Source organism: Malus sylvestris, chromosome 3, assembly GCF_916048215.2.
Source record: "Malus sylvestris chromosome 3, drMalSylv7.2, whole genome shotgun sequence".
In the NCBI taxonomy this organism is placed as follows: domain Eukaryota; kingdom Viridiplantae; phylum Streptophyta; class Magnoliopsida; order Rosales; family Rosaceae; genus Malus; species Malus sylvestris.
The window spans coordinates 15,882,409-15,902,262 of NC_062262.1; the positions used below are offsets into that span (position 1 = coordinate 15,882,409).

General features: G+C 37.1%; 2 protein-coding genes across 3 annotated transcripts; one reads left to right on the forward strand and one right to left on the reverse strand.

The window, feature by feature from the left end:
- The first annotated feature begins 8,379 nt into the window (after window positions 1-8,379).
- Window positions 8,380-12,327, forward strand: LOC126615352 (uncharacterized). The gene is made up of 4 exons (XM_050283176.1): window positions 8,380-8,570; window positions 9,717-10,092; window positions 11,106-11,137; window positions 11,259-12,327. Exons 2-4 carry the CDS (start codon window positions 9,765-9,767, stop codon window positions 12,210-12,212), a joined length of 1,314 nt encoding a protein of 437 aa, XP_050139133.1. The 5' UTR covers window positions 8,380-8,570; window positions 9,717-9,764; the 3' UTR covers window positions 12,213-12,327.
- A 1,911-nt stretch (window positions 12,328-14,238) lies between these two features.
- Window positions 14,239-18,006, reverse strand: LOC126615353 (uncharacterized). Of its 2 annotated transcripts, XM_050283177.1 has the most exons (10): window positions 17,764-17,991; window positions 17,488-17,606; window positions 17,254-17,384; window positions 17,104-17,170; window positions 16,531-16,583; window positions 16,097-16,151; window positions 15,937-16,011; window positions 15,670-15,787; window positions 14,699-14,745; window positions 14,239-14,587 (listed from the first exon to the last, which is right to left on the reverse strand). In XM_050283177.1, exons 2-10 carry the CDS (start codon window positions 17,563-17,565, stop codon window positions 14,486-14,488), a joined length of 726 nt encoding a protein of 241 aa, XP_050139134.1. In that variant the 5' UTR covers window positions 17,566-17,606; window positions 17,764-17,991; the 3' UTR covers window positions 14,239-14,485. The 2 variants fall into 2 exon arrangements, with proteins under 2 accessions (XP_050139134.1, XP_050139135.1); XM_050283178.1 differs by lacking the exon at window positions 15,937-16,011 and having other exon boundaries at window positions 17,764-18,006.
- Window positions 18,007-19,854: the final 1,848 nt, after the last annotated feature.

Here is a 19,854-nt window from a genome sequence, read left to right on the forward strand (position 1 = left end):
AAACACAAGATGTACGTGGTTCACCCAGATTGGCTACGTCCACGGAGTAGAGGAGTTCTCATTAATTGTGAAGGGCTTACACAAGTACATAGGTTCAAGCTCTCCTTTAGTGAGTACTAGTGAATGATTTAGTACAAATGACATTAGGAAATATTGTGAGAGAATGATCTCTATTTATAGAAGAGAGTTTCTAGTTTCATTCTAACATTGACATGTGTCGTGTTGTGATTGGCTTTTGATGTTGACACGTGTAGCGCTATGATTAGCTTCTGATGTCAACACGTGTCGCGCTGTGATTGGCCTCCTGGTTTGAGGGAAACTCTTCTGGGTCCTTGACGGTATAACGTTAATCGGTACTCAGTAGTTTCGGGATTGGTCAAGTATGGTACAAACAGATTTTATTATTGTTACTGCCATGGCTGATGATTTCAGAAGGCTTTATTATTTTGTGTCTCAAGTCTCAATAGATTGCAAAAAGGGTTTAATTAATTTGAATTTTGACTCTGATAAAAACAGTCAAGCATGCTAGTTTTAGATTAAATGGTAGTGTGAATGAAATGACATTCCTAGTTCATGAATGTGTTCTTGAATTATATATTTGAATAACAATTCATAATTTCATATTTCAATTTGGGATTCCCAATTTGTCCCGAAATCCCGAAAATATTTCAGGATTCCCGAAAATTTGGTTTGGGATTGGTCTTCAAATTCCCGTCCCGAAAAATTTCGGTTTGGAATTCAGGATACTAGTTTCAGTATGGTATCCTATACCGAACCACCCCTAGTTTACATCACTTGGCCTTTTTCAGTTCATCTTGATTCAATAAGTTTTCTCTTCGTACAGCTCGTAAAATACTAAATTATGTGAGGCATTAAGTTGCATTGTGTGTCCTTGCTTTCAATTAAGGACCGAAATTATGGCAACTTGGAAGATGGGAGGCTTCTCTGGATCTATGAGCTTGGTTCCAATTCATTGAAGGCGAGGATTACAAAGAGTGGTCTAAAATATAGTTACGGTGGTCCTTTTGGGTTTTCCAGTAGCTGGTCATCTCTACTAGATTTGTGGCTGTAGTAGCTAATGACCTTTTTAGTAAAAGCCTTTGTTTGTAGCCATTTTTTATTGGAATTTTTTATTGGGTGTTTCAAAATACAACTCCTCAACCATTACTGCAGAAGTGCAGTTTCTTTGGAAGGTTATTTGGCAGGCGTGCATTCCGGGGAAGGTGAAGATTTGTGTTTGGAGGTATTGTCTTGATGTATTACCAACACGATCAAACTTGAGGAAAAAGACAGTAATTACATAAACTTCTTGTTTGTATTATAATGGATATTTTGAAATAGTTGACCATTTATTTAGGGAATGCACAAGAACAGCCGCGTTGTGGTTTGCTAATCCTTTGGGGGTGGGAATTCGAGTTGATAGACGTGGAGGTTTTATGGATTAGATTATGTAGAGAGCAAGCTCTTTATCAAGAGAAAGCTTCGATCTTTTCCTGATTTTAATTTAGAGCATTTGGAAGGAACAAAATCCCTTTATATGGAAAGGTGTGTCCTTTTACCTACTGGATATGGTCCCTAAGGCGCAAGCTTGGCTCATTGAGTATAGAAAATGGGCATGGGTGAGAAAAAATAAAAAATGGAATAGAAGTGTTTGGGTTAATATTTGAATATTAGGCTTAGAATAAAGGAAGCCCAAAGGCACCAAAACAAGTTGAACTTGCCCGAAGCCTAGCAATGAAGGCTGAAACAAATTGAAGCCTTCTCAGCCAAGGCATAGGCCACGTGTCTATGATGGAAGTGACAACTGATAGAGACCAGTTCACTACCAACCAAAAAGCACTTTCTGATGGCATCAAGGTGTAAATACAAGATGACTCACTGCCCTAAAAGCCCTTGACCAAGAGTAAAGCCAAAACAGTCGGGCCAAATTGCCTATAAAAGCCAAAAGAGATAACAGAGAAAAGGACATTCAACCAATCAAACAAAAGACATATAAACTTGCCTCTCAGATAAGCAAATACCCAAAAAGCTGCACTTCGTCTAGATTCTGCATCTTTTAGCCATAGATTCCCCATAAAAAGCCATCTTTTGCCAAGATTAGAAGCTCTACTACCTTATCCTAGATTTGTAGTATCGATTCCCTTTAGGAAACCCTGTTTGTATTTCCTGCTTACATTTCCATTTCCCAGTACCCACGACCCTTCTACAAACTCAAAGAGAAGTGGTTGCAAGAGGTTTGAACATTGGCTGACAATCTTGTCCAACTTTCTTGAGTTTGTACTTACAGTTTGTAGATCTGTTGTTTAAATGCATAATCTATTATGTTTTAACTCACTTGCAATGGTTTCTTGCTTTAAGACCCATTTATGATCAAATCTAGCTAAGCAAGTTAACTTCACTTCTTTAAACGTTTAATTGTAACCAATCAAATGATTAAGATGGCTCTGGACTCCCTTCCTTTGAACATACAAAATTATTAGTAAAAGTCTTTAGTCACAAGGCAAGAAAAAGAACTTAATGCAGACTTAACCCATTTGTGACAATCCTTTGATAACAAGAAGTTTAAGTATCTTGAGGCGCAAGTAATCGACTTAAATCAAATCTGTTCAACATCTGTTATATTGAGATAACAGTGGCACACTTAGCTCTTTGTTAGTTTTGATTGTGAGCCTCAAGGCCTACACCTAAGGCCCACAAAGGCACCTTGCAAAACTAACTTTGTAATCTTCTTGTAGCACATTAAGCAGCAAGAACTCGACCAACAACCAACATCAACGCCAAGTGCCAACACTCCAGGGGAGCTATGCCAAGGCCGAATCCTTGCCCGAACAAGAGGTACAGAGATGGAAACCTCCCGATGATGGGTGGATTAAGTGTAATTTTGACGCGGCCTAGGATGGACACCGAGAATGGGGAGGAAAAGAAGTGGTGATAAAGGATGAAAATTGTGTTTTTCTAGGGGGCCCTTGCACAGAAACACGAAGGAATGACTTCCCCATTGTTGGCGAAATTCATGGCTGCCAGAGATGCCGTGTTCTTTACACAATAGCAAATGTACGAGAAGGTAGAGGTAGAGAGGGATGCACTTATGGTTATTACTGCGCTACAAAGAAAGGGCGAGTTGAATGCCTCACAGTTTGGGAATGCGATTGCAAATATTCAACAGGTTCTGCAAACATTTTCAGAGAGGAAGATGAGTTTTAGTGGACATGCAACGAATAAGGTAACCCATCGGTTGGCTCGTTTGAGCTTATTTCGTGACAATTATGTAGCTTCATTTGAGGAACCACCTGATGTAATCATTAACCTTCTCTTTTAGGGTAGTTATTCGTAGTATTAGTTTTGATGCGGTACACTTTTTTTCCCTTCGTCTAGGTTGAAATCCCCAGCAAGATATTTATCGAGGCCCATTTTATGCACCCTATCCTCAATGATTGTACATTTTATATTCTACTTAATGAATATCGTACTTTTCTCAAAAAAAAAAAAAAAAAAATACAACTGCTCATTGATCGTGTTAATATCATTCTTAGTGCATTACAGCAATTCATAATGTTGGCATTTGATTGTGCACTAATGTTCTTTGAATTACATTTTACACTTTGAATATGTCATCTTGGTTAACCCATTAATTGGGCCATTATAGAGTCTAACGTTTTTTATGCCGTCCTTAATCTATCAATGACCATTTTGTATCTTTTCCATGTACTATATAAGCACCCTTGACTCCGTCAGATAACATGGACAAAACAATAAGAATAACAATTGGTTAATTATATGTATCTCTATTAGTGTAGATAATTACGAGGATCATATTTGAACTACATTATTGTTAACCCATTTTGAAGCTAAGTCAACCCCCTCTTCCTTAGTGTAGATAATATCGTTTGTTCAAAAAAAAAATTTATATGTATCTCTATTATGTTTTTCCCTTGACTAACCCCTTTTTGATATCAATCTTCAAAACTCACTTCTCTCTTAATCCATCATTCTTTAAGTGTTATATTCATTTCTTGTATTCAAACCAAAGAAAGAATCGAGTTGTTCACTCAATCAAAGTATTGTGAGTGTACGCTTACGAGGATCATAGGGTGTTGTATCTTGGAGGGTAAGGCATGATAACCTTTTACATTGAGACATTGTCTTAGAGGGACGAAAACTACACTTAAGGACAATTATTACACTTAAGGACAGTTATTACACACCTCTAATCAAGTATCGACAAAGAACCATTTCTACCCTACAGAAGGTAAGTATTTTATCTTATTAGTTTATTTTATTTGATAAATTGGGATAAAAATTTGTGATATACTAATATTTATTTTATGTGATTTGTTGTAAGAGAAGTCGCATCCATATCGCCGAATATTTCCAACATTTTTACCCTTTTTGTATGGGCTCCTCATTGTTTGGGTTTAGACACATTTTATATGTAATTTATTGTTTTGGGCACAAACAATAGCCTTTATTCGTAGTATATATGCACATGTGACATCCCATTTGCACAATCCCGCACTCATGATAAAAATAAAAGCCTTTCACAAGAAGGTTAGTTATTTCTTATTACAAACGATATAGAGAGAATTTGAATCGAGAATAAATGATGTGATGGTTGAAAATGACTCCAAGATAGTTATAGAGAGGATTCTCGACTGATGTGATATAAATAGCACACAAACTTAAACCCTCTTTTTGATAGTTGTAGTATGTGTAAGTAGGGATCGTTTTAGGCCGGGGATTATGAGGGTTGCTAATCTACACAAATTAAACTCTAAATCGCTAAACTAGACTCAAAAATAGAAAACTAAACTTAAACTACTCAAAATAAGCGAAACTAATGCAAAACACACAAACTAAGTTAAATTGACTCGAAATAGGAACTAAAGGGAAGTTTGGACGAAAATTAAATTAAAAAGACTCAGAATACTAAATGGGAGGTTGTTTTGACGAATTTAAGATTTAAACAAACAAACTTGCAGAAACAAACTGAAGGGTACAAAATTGGGTGAATTAAGGGGGTGGAAGACTAGCTAGAGGGTCCTTCTCCACACATGACACATATGCATACAAATCGATTTCCAGTTATTCCTCCTATAAACCATGAATGACAATGCCCCAAGTTAACCGTGAACTGCACAAATTAACCATCAGATTTTCCTAAATTCATTGAATTGGACTCAGCGACGTAACCAAATTATTCTTATCAAGTTCCCTACATGAACTGCATAATAGAGGTACTTATAAAAGATCATTGAGTTCTGTGAAAATCATAAGCATTGACATGGCATTCGTAACTATGAACTGCATGATACACCTGCCAGGAATTTACTTAACGCGATCGTGACTAGCAACCTCTACTACTTGTAAATATAAGTTCATAACTATTAGGTGAAACTCCCTTATATTTTAGCATCAAATTCATGCATGCAAACTAAGTGGGCCCCCTTAATCAACACACAAGAATAAGTTATCAATCAAACGGTTAAGTAAATTGCACTCACGATTTATGAAATAATAACTTGATGTAATCAATTCATATCATATATATGTTCATGGCTTTGAATTCACCTCTAGCTAAAACGAAGTTAGTTCCTCATGTTTGCAATTAAACAAAGACAATTAAAATTAAACATTGAAAACAAAAGATAGAATACACCTAGAAACGCTCTAACAATCCAAAGGTCTTGAATGGCAGGCACGGCTCCAAGCTTCTTCTTCTCCTTCCTCGCAAAGCTGCAGCACAAGTGTGTTTTTTTTTATCTTAGGCTCCTATGTGTGGTGGTGCTGAATGGTGAGGCATTGTGGTGTATTTATAGGCTAAGGGCACACGGCATAAAGGAGTTTTGGAGAAGGATTTGGCACTCCAAAGGTTGTGTTGGAAAGGGATTGCACAGCACAAACCAACAAGGACAAGGATCTAGGGTGCGGTAGATTTCTAAGCTTCTAGAAATGAGGTGTTGTGGCAGGTTCCTAGAAGGACAAGGGACAAGGTATGCGGCACCCTTTTAGAAGAAGGTAAGGCCTTTTAGAAATCAGGTTTTTAGATCTCCCAAAATAACTCCCCCTTGCAGCTGGAATTTAGGTAGAATAGGATTAGGATAAGGTTAGGATAAGATAGGGTTTTGATAAGATAAGATAAGGTTTTAAATAATGTTCCTTCTCTTTAGCTGATTCCTTATCTTTTATGTTTTCAATTAATTTCTTCAACTCTTTAGCACATTCCTAGCCTCTTTTGATCTTCAAAAATGTCCATCCACCTTGCTCAATTCATATGCTATCCATTCCAAGCCCAAAACTGCTCTAAAATGCTCCAAATTGCCTTTTCTTGCCACTTTTGCCATTTGAACCTACAAACACACAAAAATGGCTTAAAACACTCTAAAAAGTAGAAACTAACTACGTAAATGCAAGGAAACAAGCTAACTATGTCGCATAAATATGCTCATATCATCGATCGATGCAAGATCCCTTGGAGGGTCATAACTATTTTTTAGGACATCAAATGGTTGGCAACCTCTTTTGATTATATTTAGGTGACTTTTGCTCTAGGTTTATTTTTTGGTAGGGTTTCTCTACATATTGACAGTTTAATTCGTTATTGAATGTTTGATTGCAACTAGACATTATGTTTGTATATGTACACATTGAAGATTTTTGCTTTGTATTGATGTATTGAAAGAGATCATGACGGTTAGAAATAAAAAAGTATGTGTGAGAAGTTAAAAATAGTGTGAAAATCATCCAAAGTAGTTTTGGGTGAATGTAGAGTAGACCATCATTATGTCATGGAACTTTAAAAACTTTAACCTGCATCTTGTAGTTTAGCATTAACGCCACTTTGGTTTATCCATTATCAAATATACGCAAAAAATATGTGGAGGTCATGCACCCATGATAAAAATAAAAGCCTTTCGCAAGAAAGTTATTTTTTATTGCAAATAATATAGAAAGAATTTGAATCTAAAACAAAGGATGTGATGGTTGAAAGTGACTCCAAAATAATTATAAGGATTCTCGACCGATGTAAGATCCCTTGGAGGATCAGAACTATTTCGAGGACACCAAATGATTGGCGAACTCTTTTGATTATATTCAGTGCCAAGATGTTTATAAAGAAGCCAACGTCCTAGCCAATGTTTTTACATCTATTGACCATAATATTAACAACAGTTATATTTGGGACAGAGTAATGAAGCACGCTAAATGTTTGTATTTGACTGTATGAACACTGGGTGTTTTAAAAAATTCTCCTTTTCTTAATACAATTTATTTCCTAGAGAGAAAAATTTGAATCTAATACACAGTAAATTGAAAAAAAAAATGCAATATTCACAATCTTCGTTTATTTATTTATTTATTGGTTTGCATCCTATATGTCGTGAAAGTCTTAAACAATTAAAATAGAGAAATGCATGCTAAAATGTACCTATAACGATGTTTAATTGTCAGAAAACGAAAATTATGACAAATTTTTCTTTTGTAATTTTCAAGTTGTTAAAAAAAAGACATGTAGGCGGGTGAAAAAAGGGATAAATAGATAAAAAAAAAAAGGGATAAACTGGTTCAAGAATAGGTAAACGGGTAAATGATTATGGTTAAATAGGTACACGGTTATGAGTATGATTAACCGTTTATAAACAGTTATGGGTATGGGTAGAACTGTTTATGCAATTACCCAACGAGTAAATAGTTATGCGAGTATGAACATAAACGGTTATGGATAAATAACCGCGGTTACCCATCCGCCATAATCGTTGTCCATCCTTACGTAAGACTGCTGGTCCCTCAATTTTAATCAAATCAAAGCAACGATCTCTTAACTAAAAATCAATTACCATTGTTCTCTCAACTCATCAAAATATGTAGTTATGGTCATTTTCGTTAACTTTATCGGAATTTTATCAAAATAAGTTATGTTGGAATGACCATTGTTACAATGGGGGTCCTCAACTCGTCAAAACGTGTAACTATGGTCATTTTCATCAATTTTGTCAAAATGAGTTATGTTGGAATAATCATTGCTACAATTGGGTTAAATTTTAAGGGACTATTGCTCCAATTAGGTTAAAGTTAAGAGATCATTTCTGCAGTTAGATTAAAGTTGAGGAACCAATAGTAATTGATTTTTAGTTGAGAGAACATATACGTACGTTTTGATGAGTTGAGGGACCAATGGTAATGAATTTTTAGTTGAGAAATCATTGCTCCACTTGAGTTAAAGTTAATGAATCATTTCTACAATATACTTTTTGTAAAAATACACAGGAGCAGTAAATATCCAAAGAAAAAAACAAACTAAAAGCTTCAAGTACAGAATACGTGGCACAATTCCCCGTGCGCTTCCCAACTTTCCACTCCCATATGATCCTTTCCGTTCCCTTTAACTCCGTCACAACGACGGTCGTCCCTTTCTGCCGCCAAATCCGACCCCTTCACATCCACGCCGTTATTCTCACACCGCTTATATCCTCTCTCCCTAAATCTCTCTTCTCTCCTCCTCTCTCAGCTTTATGCGGGAGAAGAAGATGAAGACCTCCCTCGCTGTCTGAAACCCTAAACGGAACGAAACGGTAAATTCTCGACGACTTTTCCTTTCTCTTTCGTGCACTCCAGCAGTTTGGAAACCCTAGGTTTTTTCTGCAATTTATATTTCCATTATTGAACTTCAATGCTTATTTTTCCTAGGTTTTTCTTCAATTTTATGATTATTAAGAATCAGTGAATTTTGTTTGCCTAATTACTTGACTCTGCTCTTAACTCTGTATTTTTTTTCCTTTTCAATTGTTGTTGTTGATTTTTGTATCAGTTTGTGGATGCGGTTTCGATTTGTTTTGGTTTGTTGTGGTTTTTGAATTTAAAATTCAATTAAGTGGTGGGTTTAGATGTTAATTTTGAGGAATTACTTTGCTTCTTAGTATTAATACGTAGATAATGCATTATGTTAGTCTGGAAGAGATAATGTGAACAGTATTTCCTTAAAAGGTAACTTGCAAATCGAAGATACCGAATAGTTGTACCCTTACCTGAATACAACAGACGATGTTGCAGTTAATTAATTACGGTCGATGATGATGCTGCTGCAATCGGATTTTCGACAGTAGATGATGGGTCATGATAACCTTACTTTGTTCTTAACTTTTTTTCCTTTTTGAATTGTTGTTTATTTTTGTTTTGGTGTGTGCTTGCAGTGTCGATTTGATTTGGTTTTCGCTTGTTTCGGTTTCGGATTTGACATCTAAGAACAAGTGGACTCTATGTTCAGTGAATAAATGGTGAAGTAGGCTCCATTTTTTTATAGGAAAACTAATGAAAAGGGCTTGAAAACTTTGAGTTATAATGATAAGGACAAAATAAAGGGTAAAGTGAATAGTACCAGGATTGACTTTTTAGTGTAAAAATGTGGTTTTTCGTTAAAATGAACAGTACGGGTGCTTTTCGTTAAAGTTCCCTGTTTTTTATAGCATCTATCATTAAGCATCAATTTGGTTTTTTCTGTTAGAGGTTAGTATGGAAGCAATAATGTGCAGAGTGTTTCCTTAAAAGGTAACAAATTAATTGAAGACGCCAAGTAATGTGCCATTAACTGAATACAACAGATGATGTTGCAGTTAATTGAATACAGTAGAGCTGCTACCGGATTCTCTACTTAGAGGATTAGGTTGTGGGTATTAAACATGAATGACAGACTAAATCTTGTTTATTTTCTGTCTTCCCAGGATGTGAAATTTTGGTTCGCCGTCAGAACTTACGGTATCTGGACAATCATGGGATCAGCTTGCTGTGTTGCTGCAAAGAAAAAAACCCACCCAAATCAAAGTGAAGGTGAAGCATTGCACAGGAATGCCATTCATTCACCATCATGGAGTTTTCAGTGGGATAATCGTCGGCGTGTCGCTGGTGAAATTGATACTCCATATCAAGTCTCTGGTGGAATCAGTACTAATGATAGCATGGAGTTAAAAGGTGCATTAAGTTCTGAAAGGGGTAATTTCTCAGATCTGGGAAGCCCGCTGGAGAATTTTGGAACACCTATATCTCAAAAGTCCCCTGTTCATGGAGGAACAGGTAAAAATCTGAGGAGTCCATCTCCAGGTAAACGTTGTGAAATATAACTCTCACTTTTGGTAAATAAAACCTTCTGAGCTTCCTACTTTTCATCATGAGGATAGTTTACATAAGATTGAATGCAGTGAACACGTAATTGCCTCTTTTACTTGGTTTATAAACTACTACATCAGAAATGCCTGTGAAATTGAAAATTTAACTTTGCAATCCTCAGTGTGATGCAAATGGCACAGCGGTATCACGTTTGCATTGGTAGGACTTTCTGATAGTCGTGAATGAGAATGACCAATCTAAAAAGAGTTTATAGACCTCGTGTCTTAATTTTAAATTGTTACTTAATGAATCCTTTCTGCTGGTATTTGGTCTTCCATGTATGGACAAGAATGTATATACTCTGTCAAAATGTGATCTCTTTCGCCGACTGATCATAGTGTTTTTAAGTAATTTGGGTGCCTTTTTTCTTGGTATTTGTAAACACATTGAAGAACCACACATTTGCCTTATATCCAAATATATGCCTCTCTCCGCTTCCTGCTTTCCTACTTGTTTATATTAGGCCCTAATACTGGAAGGGCTTCTTGCAGTTTTTTTCTTTCTGTTTTTTGAGATGACTGGACATCTGCCAATTTACATATCATCAAAATAAAATAAAAAGAAAGATCAAATGTGCAATTTTCTTCTGTGAAAATAGAAATTCTGGACGCATCACTGTTTTATGCATCGACGAAGTCTTATAACAGAACATATATTTTAAATTTTGAAGATGTATGTCCTCTATTTTCTTTTCGTTTGAGCACATGTTAAGAAAGGACATTGGTAACCTGCAGTTCGTTGTTTTACAATTATTTGTACAATGGAAAATTGGTAGCCCTCTCCATGAGGTCTTTGGATGCTTGCATGTGATGTTTTGTGCATGCACACACTCATCGGACGTACCTCCATTTTTTGTTAGGTAGTCATACAAATTTAATTCTTGGATTGCTGGTTTTTATTTCTTCATTCGTATGTGGTTTACTGAGCTGAGTGTGTGCATTTTGCAGATCTAACCATTGCAAGAAATTATTCTCCAGACGTGAGTTTGACCCCATTAAAACTAGACCTGTTATAATGGGTTGTATGCATTGTTGTTTGATGCTCTAACCCTTTACCAATTGTCATTTGATTGTCTTGACCTTTTTCCAATTGCATTTCAGGTGAAGAGTTTGACAGAATCACCAGGAATTGCAAATTCAGCCGTGTCAAATCTTTTGTTGTCCATGCCTACAACTTTTTCAACACCAACTGCAGAAACATTACGTACCCCTAGCTACCCTCTATTTCCCAACTCAACCCCATCAAGACGAGCTCGTCGTTCACCAGGACATCAGCTGTTGAGACAGGTTTCTGATAGTCGGATATTGGGATTAAAATCTCCAAATAACAACTCAATCTCTGAAGGAAGGCAATCATTTGTACTCTCCACTTGCAGCAATGACTTGGCAACTGGATCTCTAGGCGGGTCTTCTGATGGCTGGTCAATGCGTACCTTTTCTGAGCTCGTGGCGTATTCTCAAAGGGAAAGATTGTCTTTTGACAGTGAGCACTTTGGTTCTATCCATGGAAAGCTAAGTGGATCAAGCAGCAGGTTCTCGTGTTCTCCTTCCATAGATTTGCAGTCTTGTGGTGTCTGCTCAAAGCTCTTAACGGAGAGATCTTCATGGAGCGCCCAGAAAATTATTGCTGGCAGCGACACTTCAGTGGTTTCTGTGCTGGTATGTGGACATATTTACCATGCTGAGTGCTTGGAGACTATGACCTTGGAGGTTGATAGGTATGACCCGGCTTGCCCAATTTGTATGGTCGGAGAGAAGCAAGTCTTAAAGATGTCGAGAAAAGCTTTGAGGGCAGAAGTAGAGCTCAAAGCCAAAAACCACAAGGTATCCAAAAATAGAGTTGTAGATAGCTACTTTGATAGTGATAACGATGTCTTTGATCAGCAGAAGAATGCCAATAGAAAAGGACAGGTTTCTAAGATGGAACCGAGTTCCAGCACTCGGAATTCCTCTGCGAAGCCTTTCTTGAAACGACACTTCTCGCTTGGATCAAGGTGGAGTAGATCCCTATCGGAAAACGATTCTGCTAGGAGGAAGGGTTTTTGGGCCAGATAGCTCAACGATTGGTCTCCCCAACCCCAGCTGGTAAGAAAGATGCAAGTACAATGTTACATTTTCTTCCGAAATTTGTAGTCTAAGCTTCAATAATAAATTAAGTTTCATTTCGAAAGTTTCTTTCCGCGGAGTTCCCATATATCCGTTGTATAACCTTTGCTTGTGCGTACTTACATGCTCGGGGATTCATTAACCGTCGTAGGTTCAGAGAAAGATGGAATCCGATGAGGACGCCCTTAATTTTAATGTTAATTTTGCCGAAAATATCATGCCTTTCTCTACTGTAGAGATTAGTGGTGAGATTGAGATTAAATGAAATCTTCCAATTCTTCGCCCTTTGTTCTGCATCTGGTAGATCAACTCAGCGTTGGATAGGGACCAGCGGAGCAATTTTTCTTTCTTTGAACAAGCGATATTATTTACACTAAGATCATCTCAAACCGGAAGGGTTAAACATAGCCTTGTCTAGAATACCCTATAAAAAATTATTTTTAAATAAACAATGTCAAAGTATGGCCATATCCAACCGAATGGGCTAAGCATAGCCTCTTTAATAATTTATTAGTTTTTAGTTTATACTTTAAATTCAGTGGTTAATGTAATTAAACTAACGTTGGATGTTTTTAAACTTGTCATTGAATTTGTATCCATTATTGTAATTGAGGAGCTGGGTCTCAAAAAAATGGCTAAGGCCATCTCCAACCGAGTCGGTTAAAAGGCTACAGGCCAAAACATAGTTCCTTTTGACACAAAACCCATCTCTAATAGAGGGTTGGATCAAAGATCATGTAGCCTTTTTTTTTAAGACGAAATTAAAAAAAAATTAAAAATTCTAATTTTTTCCTATAAATACCTAAGTCATGTCTACACCATTTCTCGTATCATTTTCACAATTCCATATTAACTTACCTCATTTTAATGTCTAAGTTGTTAACATGCAAGTTAAATTAAAATATTTAGTAACATGAAACTTAAAACAACATTTAACGACAAGTGGCCCTCAAAAAATATCCCGAAACCTTATTTTAATATAATAGTTTAATCCAATTAACCAATAAAATTAAGGCCTAATCGGATAAATGGTCCCCATGGTCATAAGGTATTCGGATGATAGCCCCTATGGTAAAAAAATTCGGATTTAAACCCCTGTGGTCTAAGTCTGTTAGGATTCATGCCCTTCTGTTAAATAATGCTGACGTGGCTACCAAATGTCTGCCACGTGGCAAAAATATTAATTTTTAATTTTTTTTTTTTAAAACCTGAATTTTTACAAAAAAAAAAAAAAAAAAAAACCCAGATTTGCAGAAGAAGAACAAGCTCCCCCCCCCCCCCCCCGCCGGACTTCTTCTCCTTCTTCTTCTTCTTCTTCCCACCGGAGACCAGCTCCCCCCCCCCCCCGGTCGGAGCCCTCTCCCCGCGCGACCCTCCTCCCTCTCCTTCTTCCTTCTTCTTCTTCCCGCCGGAGACCAGCTCCCCCCCTCGCCGGTCTCCCCGCGCGACCCTCCTCCCTCTCCCTCTTCCTTCTTCTTCTTCTTCTTGTAAATCTGGGTTTTTTTTTTTTTTTTTTTTATTGTAAAAATTCAGGTTTTTTAAAAAAAAAAATTAAATATTATTATTTTTACCACGTGGCAGACATTTGGCAACCACATGACATATATGTGGCAGCCACGTCAGCATTATTTAACAGAAAGGCATAAATCCTAACAGACTTAGACCACAGGGGTTTAAATCCTAACAGACTGTGACCACAGGGGTTTAAATCCGATTTTTTTTACCACAGGGCTATCATCCGAATACCTTATGACCACGGGGACCATTTATCCGATTAGGCCTAAAATTAAAGCACAAACTTAAAATAATAAATTATTGAGAAGGCTAAAAAATAGCCTATTTTGGTTGGAGATTGTACATAGATATGGTCTGACATTGTTTATTAAAAAATAATTTCTTGCAGGCTATACTCTGTATGGAGGCAAAAGGAATGTGGGGAGTAGTGTGAGGCACATCCAAAGCCGAACAATTAGCCTTCTGGGAATCTGCCTACGGCATCCAAATTTCATCAAAGTATAGGCACAACAGAAGACAGTAGAACCAAAGTGATTTTCTTTAGTGTTTCATTACCTTAAGAAAAAAAAAAAATTAAAACATTGCAGCTGTCCAAGGAAACACCCGATGTTCGTCGCTACCCAGAGTCACCCCCGTGCCCACTTAGCTAGTAAGATAAAATCAAATTTACTCCGCTCCTATGAAACCAAAATAAACCTTTAAACTTGCTACTCGGTAGCATTGGGCCTGCGGTATGGCATGTATCTGTGGTCCTTCGCTGCATTCTTCCTGCGCCTTTTCTCAATGAAGGCTTCGAGCTTGCCAGATGCCTGGTCATGCAAACGGATGACATTATTTGCCAATGCCAAAGCCATCATGACTAAGTACTAATCTCTCACAAAGCTATTTTTCAACATCATGACAAAAGGAAAACATGTTACCTTGAGTTGTTTATACTTCTCCATGAGTCTTTTCTTTCGGATCTCAGCTGCGAATAATAGAAGAATGAAACGTCAATTGGAATTTAATTTTGATCTACTCATCTTATGATCTCATTTAATCAAGTGCTACTAGAACAATATCTCAGTAGCACTCATGCCGAAAACCTATACTGGGTTTCGACAGTCTATACTTCTGGGTAGTACTGAGCAGTCACAATAAGCAGAAAAAACATAATGAAACATCTGTATTCAGAAACTCAAAGCTCTTCATGTGATCATTTGGAGCCCAATTCTACGTTTTTAGCTTTGTTTAGGGTGACAATTTATATTTCCGAATCAAAGAGCAAAGGGTGATTTGGACTCGTCCTATTTATTCCAAGAAATGGTATCCAGAGAAAAAATTGTATCACAGTTCCAGTTAGCAGCAGTACAAGTTTTTGGGTGATGGCCACGCAGAACTTTGCACTGGTCATGGTTGAGAGTCTTGTAACGTTCATTCTTGTAATGTCATCTGGGTCTTCTTGTTAATCCTAGGTATTTGGTGGTCTGGCAAATAATTGTAGTTTTCTTATGATGCTTGCTCATAAGTGAATAAAAGACAGCATTACTTTAATGAGCTGGCAGATACATTTAAGGCAATGTTGTATTCAATTCGCTGATGTGTAATTATTTTAAGAAAGCTACATGTAGCTTCCATACCACCAACAAACTACTACTATGAATTGCCACCCATGTAAGATTTTAAGAATGAACATCTCAAGATTCTCAACCATGACCAAGGAAACGTCCTGGAAACCTCAATATCAGTTACTATTGCTGCTCACTAGAATTGTGATAGAAAATTTTGAAACAAAAAAAATATATATATTTTTCTTGTATCTGCTATGTGCTGACTAGAAGTACATACTATTTGAAACTAACACAGATGAACATGCGCACACAGGTGGAAAGGGAGCAAGAAAGGGCATTACATTTCTTAAGGAAAAAGGGTTGCTTCCCTTCCTTTGCTGCTTTTCTCTCTTTTTTCTTGTGCTCAGTCAGTATTGCAGCTTCAGTACCCTTAGCTGAATCAGATTTTAGCTGTTTATCCTGCAAAGACACAAAAACAAAGATAAATGAATAGTTACAGAAGCAGTATTTCTAATTTTCCAAAGCAAATATAAAGTTAAAAGGCCTATATAACATGGTCGCATAAATGAGGGAGTCTGCCAAATATTTATATAAAGGCAAGCATTTACAATCAAAGATATGTGTTTCTTTAGTTCTTCAATGGTTTCTGGGTCCTTAGATTTCTTGATTTGCTTCTGTAGTTCCTGTAATATTCAAACCAAAACTAAGCGAGAGAAAAGGTATGTATAGCTGATACTGAATATATATGACTTATTTAAGAAACTTTACCTCTTTTTCGGCAGGAAGCTCCTCCTCAAATAAAAAGCGATATTTCTTCCTAAACCTGTTGAATGCATGTTATTCCCTCTTTCTTTTTCATTTTTGTAAGAAACAAAATTTTGCTTACGTCAAAACAGTTACAAGTTCGACGACAAGTTGTCCACCACCCGTAAAACAATAAACAAAAATAAGCCAACGCAGTAAAGTTTATCTATCATACAACAACTGTAAAATCAAGATCAGAACATCTTTCCAATCTTCAAAATAGCAACAACACAAAAGGAGTTTTCTTTAACTCGACATTAAACACCATAGTGATGTCAAAAACCTTTCCATCCCATAAGACCCCTTCTCCACATGTTACTTACTAACTGGCTTCAAGAAAAAATCAATAAACATAAAACTCCAGTGAAGGCTTTGCCAGAGAGAGAGAGAGAGCATACCGGTCAACATCAAGTTCTCCACATAAAGATTCGAAACGTGGGTCCCGTACCACCTGAACATAGCAAGAAACAATTCCAACCAAGGTATATAAATGGCTTTCTACTGACTGAATTATACAAGTTTTACACTAATCGAAGTACATGTAAGCCAGTAATCCAATATCAATGAATTGCCAATTGATTAAGTATGGAAACACCTAGCTTTTATCATAGAAGTGACTCACAAATTTGATCCATCGATTGCTAGCTTTATCACAACTTTGACAAATCAAACCTAGCAGGATAAATGAATCCTATAGGAAAAGCCACATGAAATACTAAACCACCTAATTCCAATTCATCGTGCTTAAATCATACCAGGTTTTGAATCCAAATAGTTCAGGGCAATTACATAACAACAGAGTATAGTTATTTAAAGTTAACTTTCTTCATGGTAAAATATTTGTAATTACCAATCTTTTCTAATGAAAACTTTTACAACCCAATAGAAAACAGAAAGGGTTACGGAAAATGAGAATGAATCTTAATGAAGTCATCATACAAATCATAACAAACGCCATAACAAAATCTCACCTTTTTCGAACCTTGAATGACTTCTCGAAATCTAGGGACAGGCTTTGTGCAAGTAACCTCCATCGGCCTTCATAAACACACAAACATATTCATCTGTTCAACTACAAAACATATGAACCAACAAAACAATCCAATGTACGCTGAAATTACCGGTTCTTGTTCGCCCGGCCACCCTTCTTCTCTTCTTTAGGCTTAAGGTGCACTAAATGTGACCCGTTCGAGCGTGCCTTCTGCAGTTCCCCAAATGTCACATCTGCAAGCGCCTGCTCTATCTCCTCCTCCTATAACAAATAAAAAATACGCAAATTAAATACAAAAATTCAATTGTTCTTCAAATTAAAGCAACAAAAATACTAATAAATTAAGCTGCTTTGGATTACTTACATCCTCAGAAGACGAAGATTCAGGTTCTTCGAACTTTGTTTTGGTTGGCATTCCCATCGAGCTGCCAGGTTTTAACATTCTGATTCTCTGAGTTTGAAAAGGATTATATGGCTTTGACCCTAAAATTGAAACCAAGGTCTAATTAATACCAACAAAAACATAAATACTGGACAAAGTTCATGAGGTAAATACTGAACACCATCCAAAAAAAGAGGAAGCAAAATAATCATATAAATCAAATCAGAAAATAGATATTAGTTACCCAAATATTCATACCTGAGAATCGGTGTCTCTTCGGTATCGGGTGAAGGAGAGATGTGAGCGGTGTAGAGGGTGAGAAAGATGGAAGCTGCAGGTGTGGTGTGCGAGGCGGCGGCTGGTCTGGTTGATGGGAGGGAATGGTTTTGCTGTTGCTGCGCAGGGTTTGTGCTGTGTCGGCTGATTTTTTTCTTTTTTTCTCTTTTCAATACGTTACCAGACACAAAGTACATGACCATATATAAAATGTGTACCTAAAGAGATCCTATTTCCAAAATCAAGGATTAAGTTATCCGATCTTTTGAAATTTGATTTAACAATTAAAAATAAAGAAATTAGTAAAAATAGTATATTACACTTAACCATATCAGGTTTGAGGTTTATTATAACATCTTCAAAATATTTTATTTTCATACCTCAAGTATTATTTTATTTCAATATAATACATCCGTTATATTTTTCATCCATTGATCTATTAAGAGCTGACGTGGCTGCTAAATTTATGCTACGTAATAAAAAAATAATTTTTTATATATTAAAAATATTATAATAATTTACTCATATTTAAAAAAATAAAAAAAGAAATTGAAAACCCAGAAGCCACCTCCCTCTCTCCTGTTTCTTCCTCCCCCCTCACACCATCGCCACCTTCAGCCCTTTCCTCAGTGTTTCCTCCACACTCTCTCTCCGTTCCTGGAGCCTCACTGCCGTGCCCAAGCTTCACTCTCTGTGGCATCCCTCCACCTCACTCACGACCTCACCGTCCCCGAGAGCACCGTCGATCACCAAATCCGGCAGGCCGCCTGCATCAACTTCAAAAACCACCTCAAGTCGCTCTGGGCTCCCAACTCCTCTTCCGACAAGACCCCTATCCCTGATGTCGAGAAGTACCAGATCAAGGGCTTCATCGTCTCCCTCATGCTTTCCACAACCCACGACCCAACCTAGACGGCTAAACGCTCGATCATTGAACCTCAAACCCTCTCTCCCTTCCTCCCTTCTCCTTTTTCTCTCCCTCTCTCACTGCAATTTTGGGTCGGGGATGACATCCTCACCTACTTGTGGTGGTCCAAAACAGTGCACACCCCTCAGCACAAATGGTAGGAGGGAGAGAGAGCTTTGTAGCGAGGGATTTGGAGTTGCTGGGTTTTAATTCAAGGTGTGTGGGAATTTTTGCCAACTGTCATAATTTTGGCAGTCACGTGGCACAAATAAGATAGTCATATTAGCTCTTAACGGATCAATAGATAGAAAATGCAACGGATGTATTATGTTGAAATAAGATAGTAGTTGAGATATAAAAATGAAATGTTGTATGAGGTTATAATAGACCTCAAACCTGAGATGGTAAAATGTACTTTACCCTAGTAAAAACTTTTAAAAACTATAATAATTTTTAACCGTTGGATATTGTAGAATATTTTGACAAAAAAAAAAAAAACTAATGCAGAATATTGCTCGTGATAAAATAAAATTTTATGGGTAAATTATTTCAACCAACGACATAATAAGTATTAAAAATACAAGATTTTATTAGGTGTCAAGAGTTAGATTTTGGGTGTAGATACTTTTCTTTTTATTATTTCTCATGATGGACTCAGATCCTCTCTTGAGCCTTTGCCAACGGGGCCTAGGGATCAATTGATCCCAGCCCTTCAAATTCATCCTACGGCCAAAAAAGGAGACACAGTTGGAAATAGAGAGAGAGAGAGAGAGAGAGAGAGAGAGAGAGAGAGAGAGAGGTGGAAGAAGATAAGCGAAAGCTGAGATCTTTGGGTGTGGGAATAGCCTCGTGAGAGAGATCGTCGTTGACAAGGTTGGGAGTAGGAGCATGCAAATCTTGCCCGGCAGGTTTGACCAAATTATCCCGCGAATTATGGTGGGTTTCCAGTGATGAGAGATGGGATTAGAGTCATGTGTGTAACTGATTTGTTTGTAGTTAACATTAGTCGATATGGATTCGTAGGAAGCTGGAGATTAGGGGTTAGGGGAGCGGGAATTGTAGGGAAGGCAAACAAAATTGCCTTGGGTTGCGAGAAAAACATTTGAAAGTTGCTTGGCCGCAAGATGAATTTGAAGGGCTGGGATCAATTGATCCCTAGGCCCCGT

Coding starts and splice junctions, on each gene's coding strand:
- LOC126615353 (XM_050283177.1), bottom strand. CDS start 17,565: ATGTTAAAACCTGGCAGCTCGATGGGAATGCCAACCAAAACAAAGTTC. Junction 16,012..16,096: donor AGCTTCCTGCCGAAAAAGAG/GTAAAGTTTCTT, acceptor TGAATATTACAG/GAACTACAGAAGCAAATCAA. Junction 14,746..15,669: donor ACCCTTTTTCCTTAAGAAAT/GTAATGCCCTTT, acceptor TATTATTCGCAG/CTGAGATCCGAAAGAAAAGA.
- LOC126615352 (XM_050283176.1), top strand. CDS start 9,765: ATGGGATCAGCTTGCTGTGTTGCTGCAAAGAAAAAAACCCACCCAAAT. Junction 10,093..11,105: donor TCTGAGGAGTCCATCTCCAG/GTAAACGTTGTG, acceptor TGCATTTTGCAG/ATCTAACCATTGCAAGAAAT. Junction 11,138..11,258: donor CAAGAAATTATTCTCCAGAC/GTGAGTTTGACC, acceptor ATTGCATTTCAG/GTGAAGAGTTTGACAGAATC.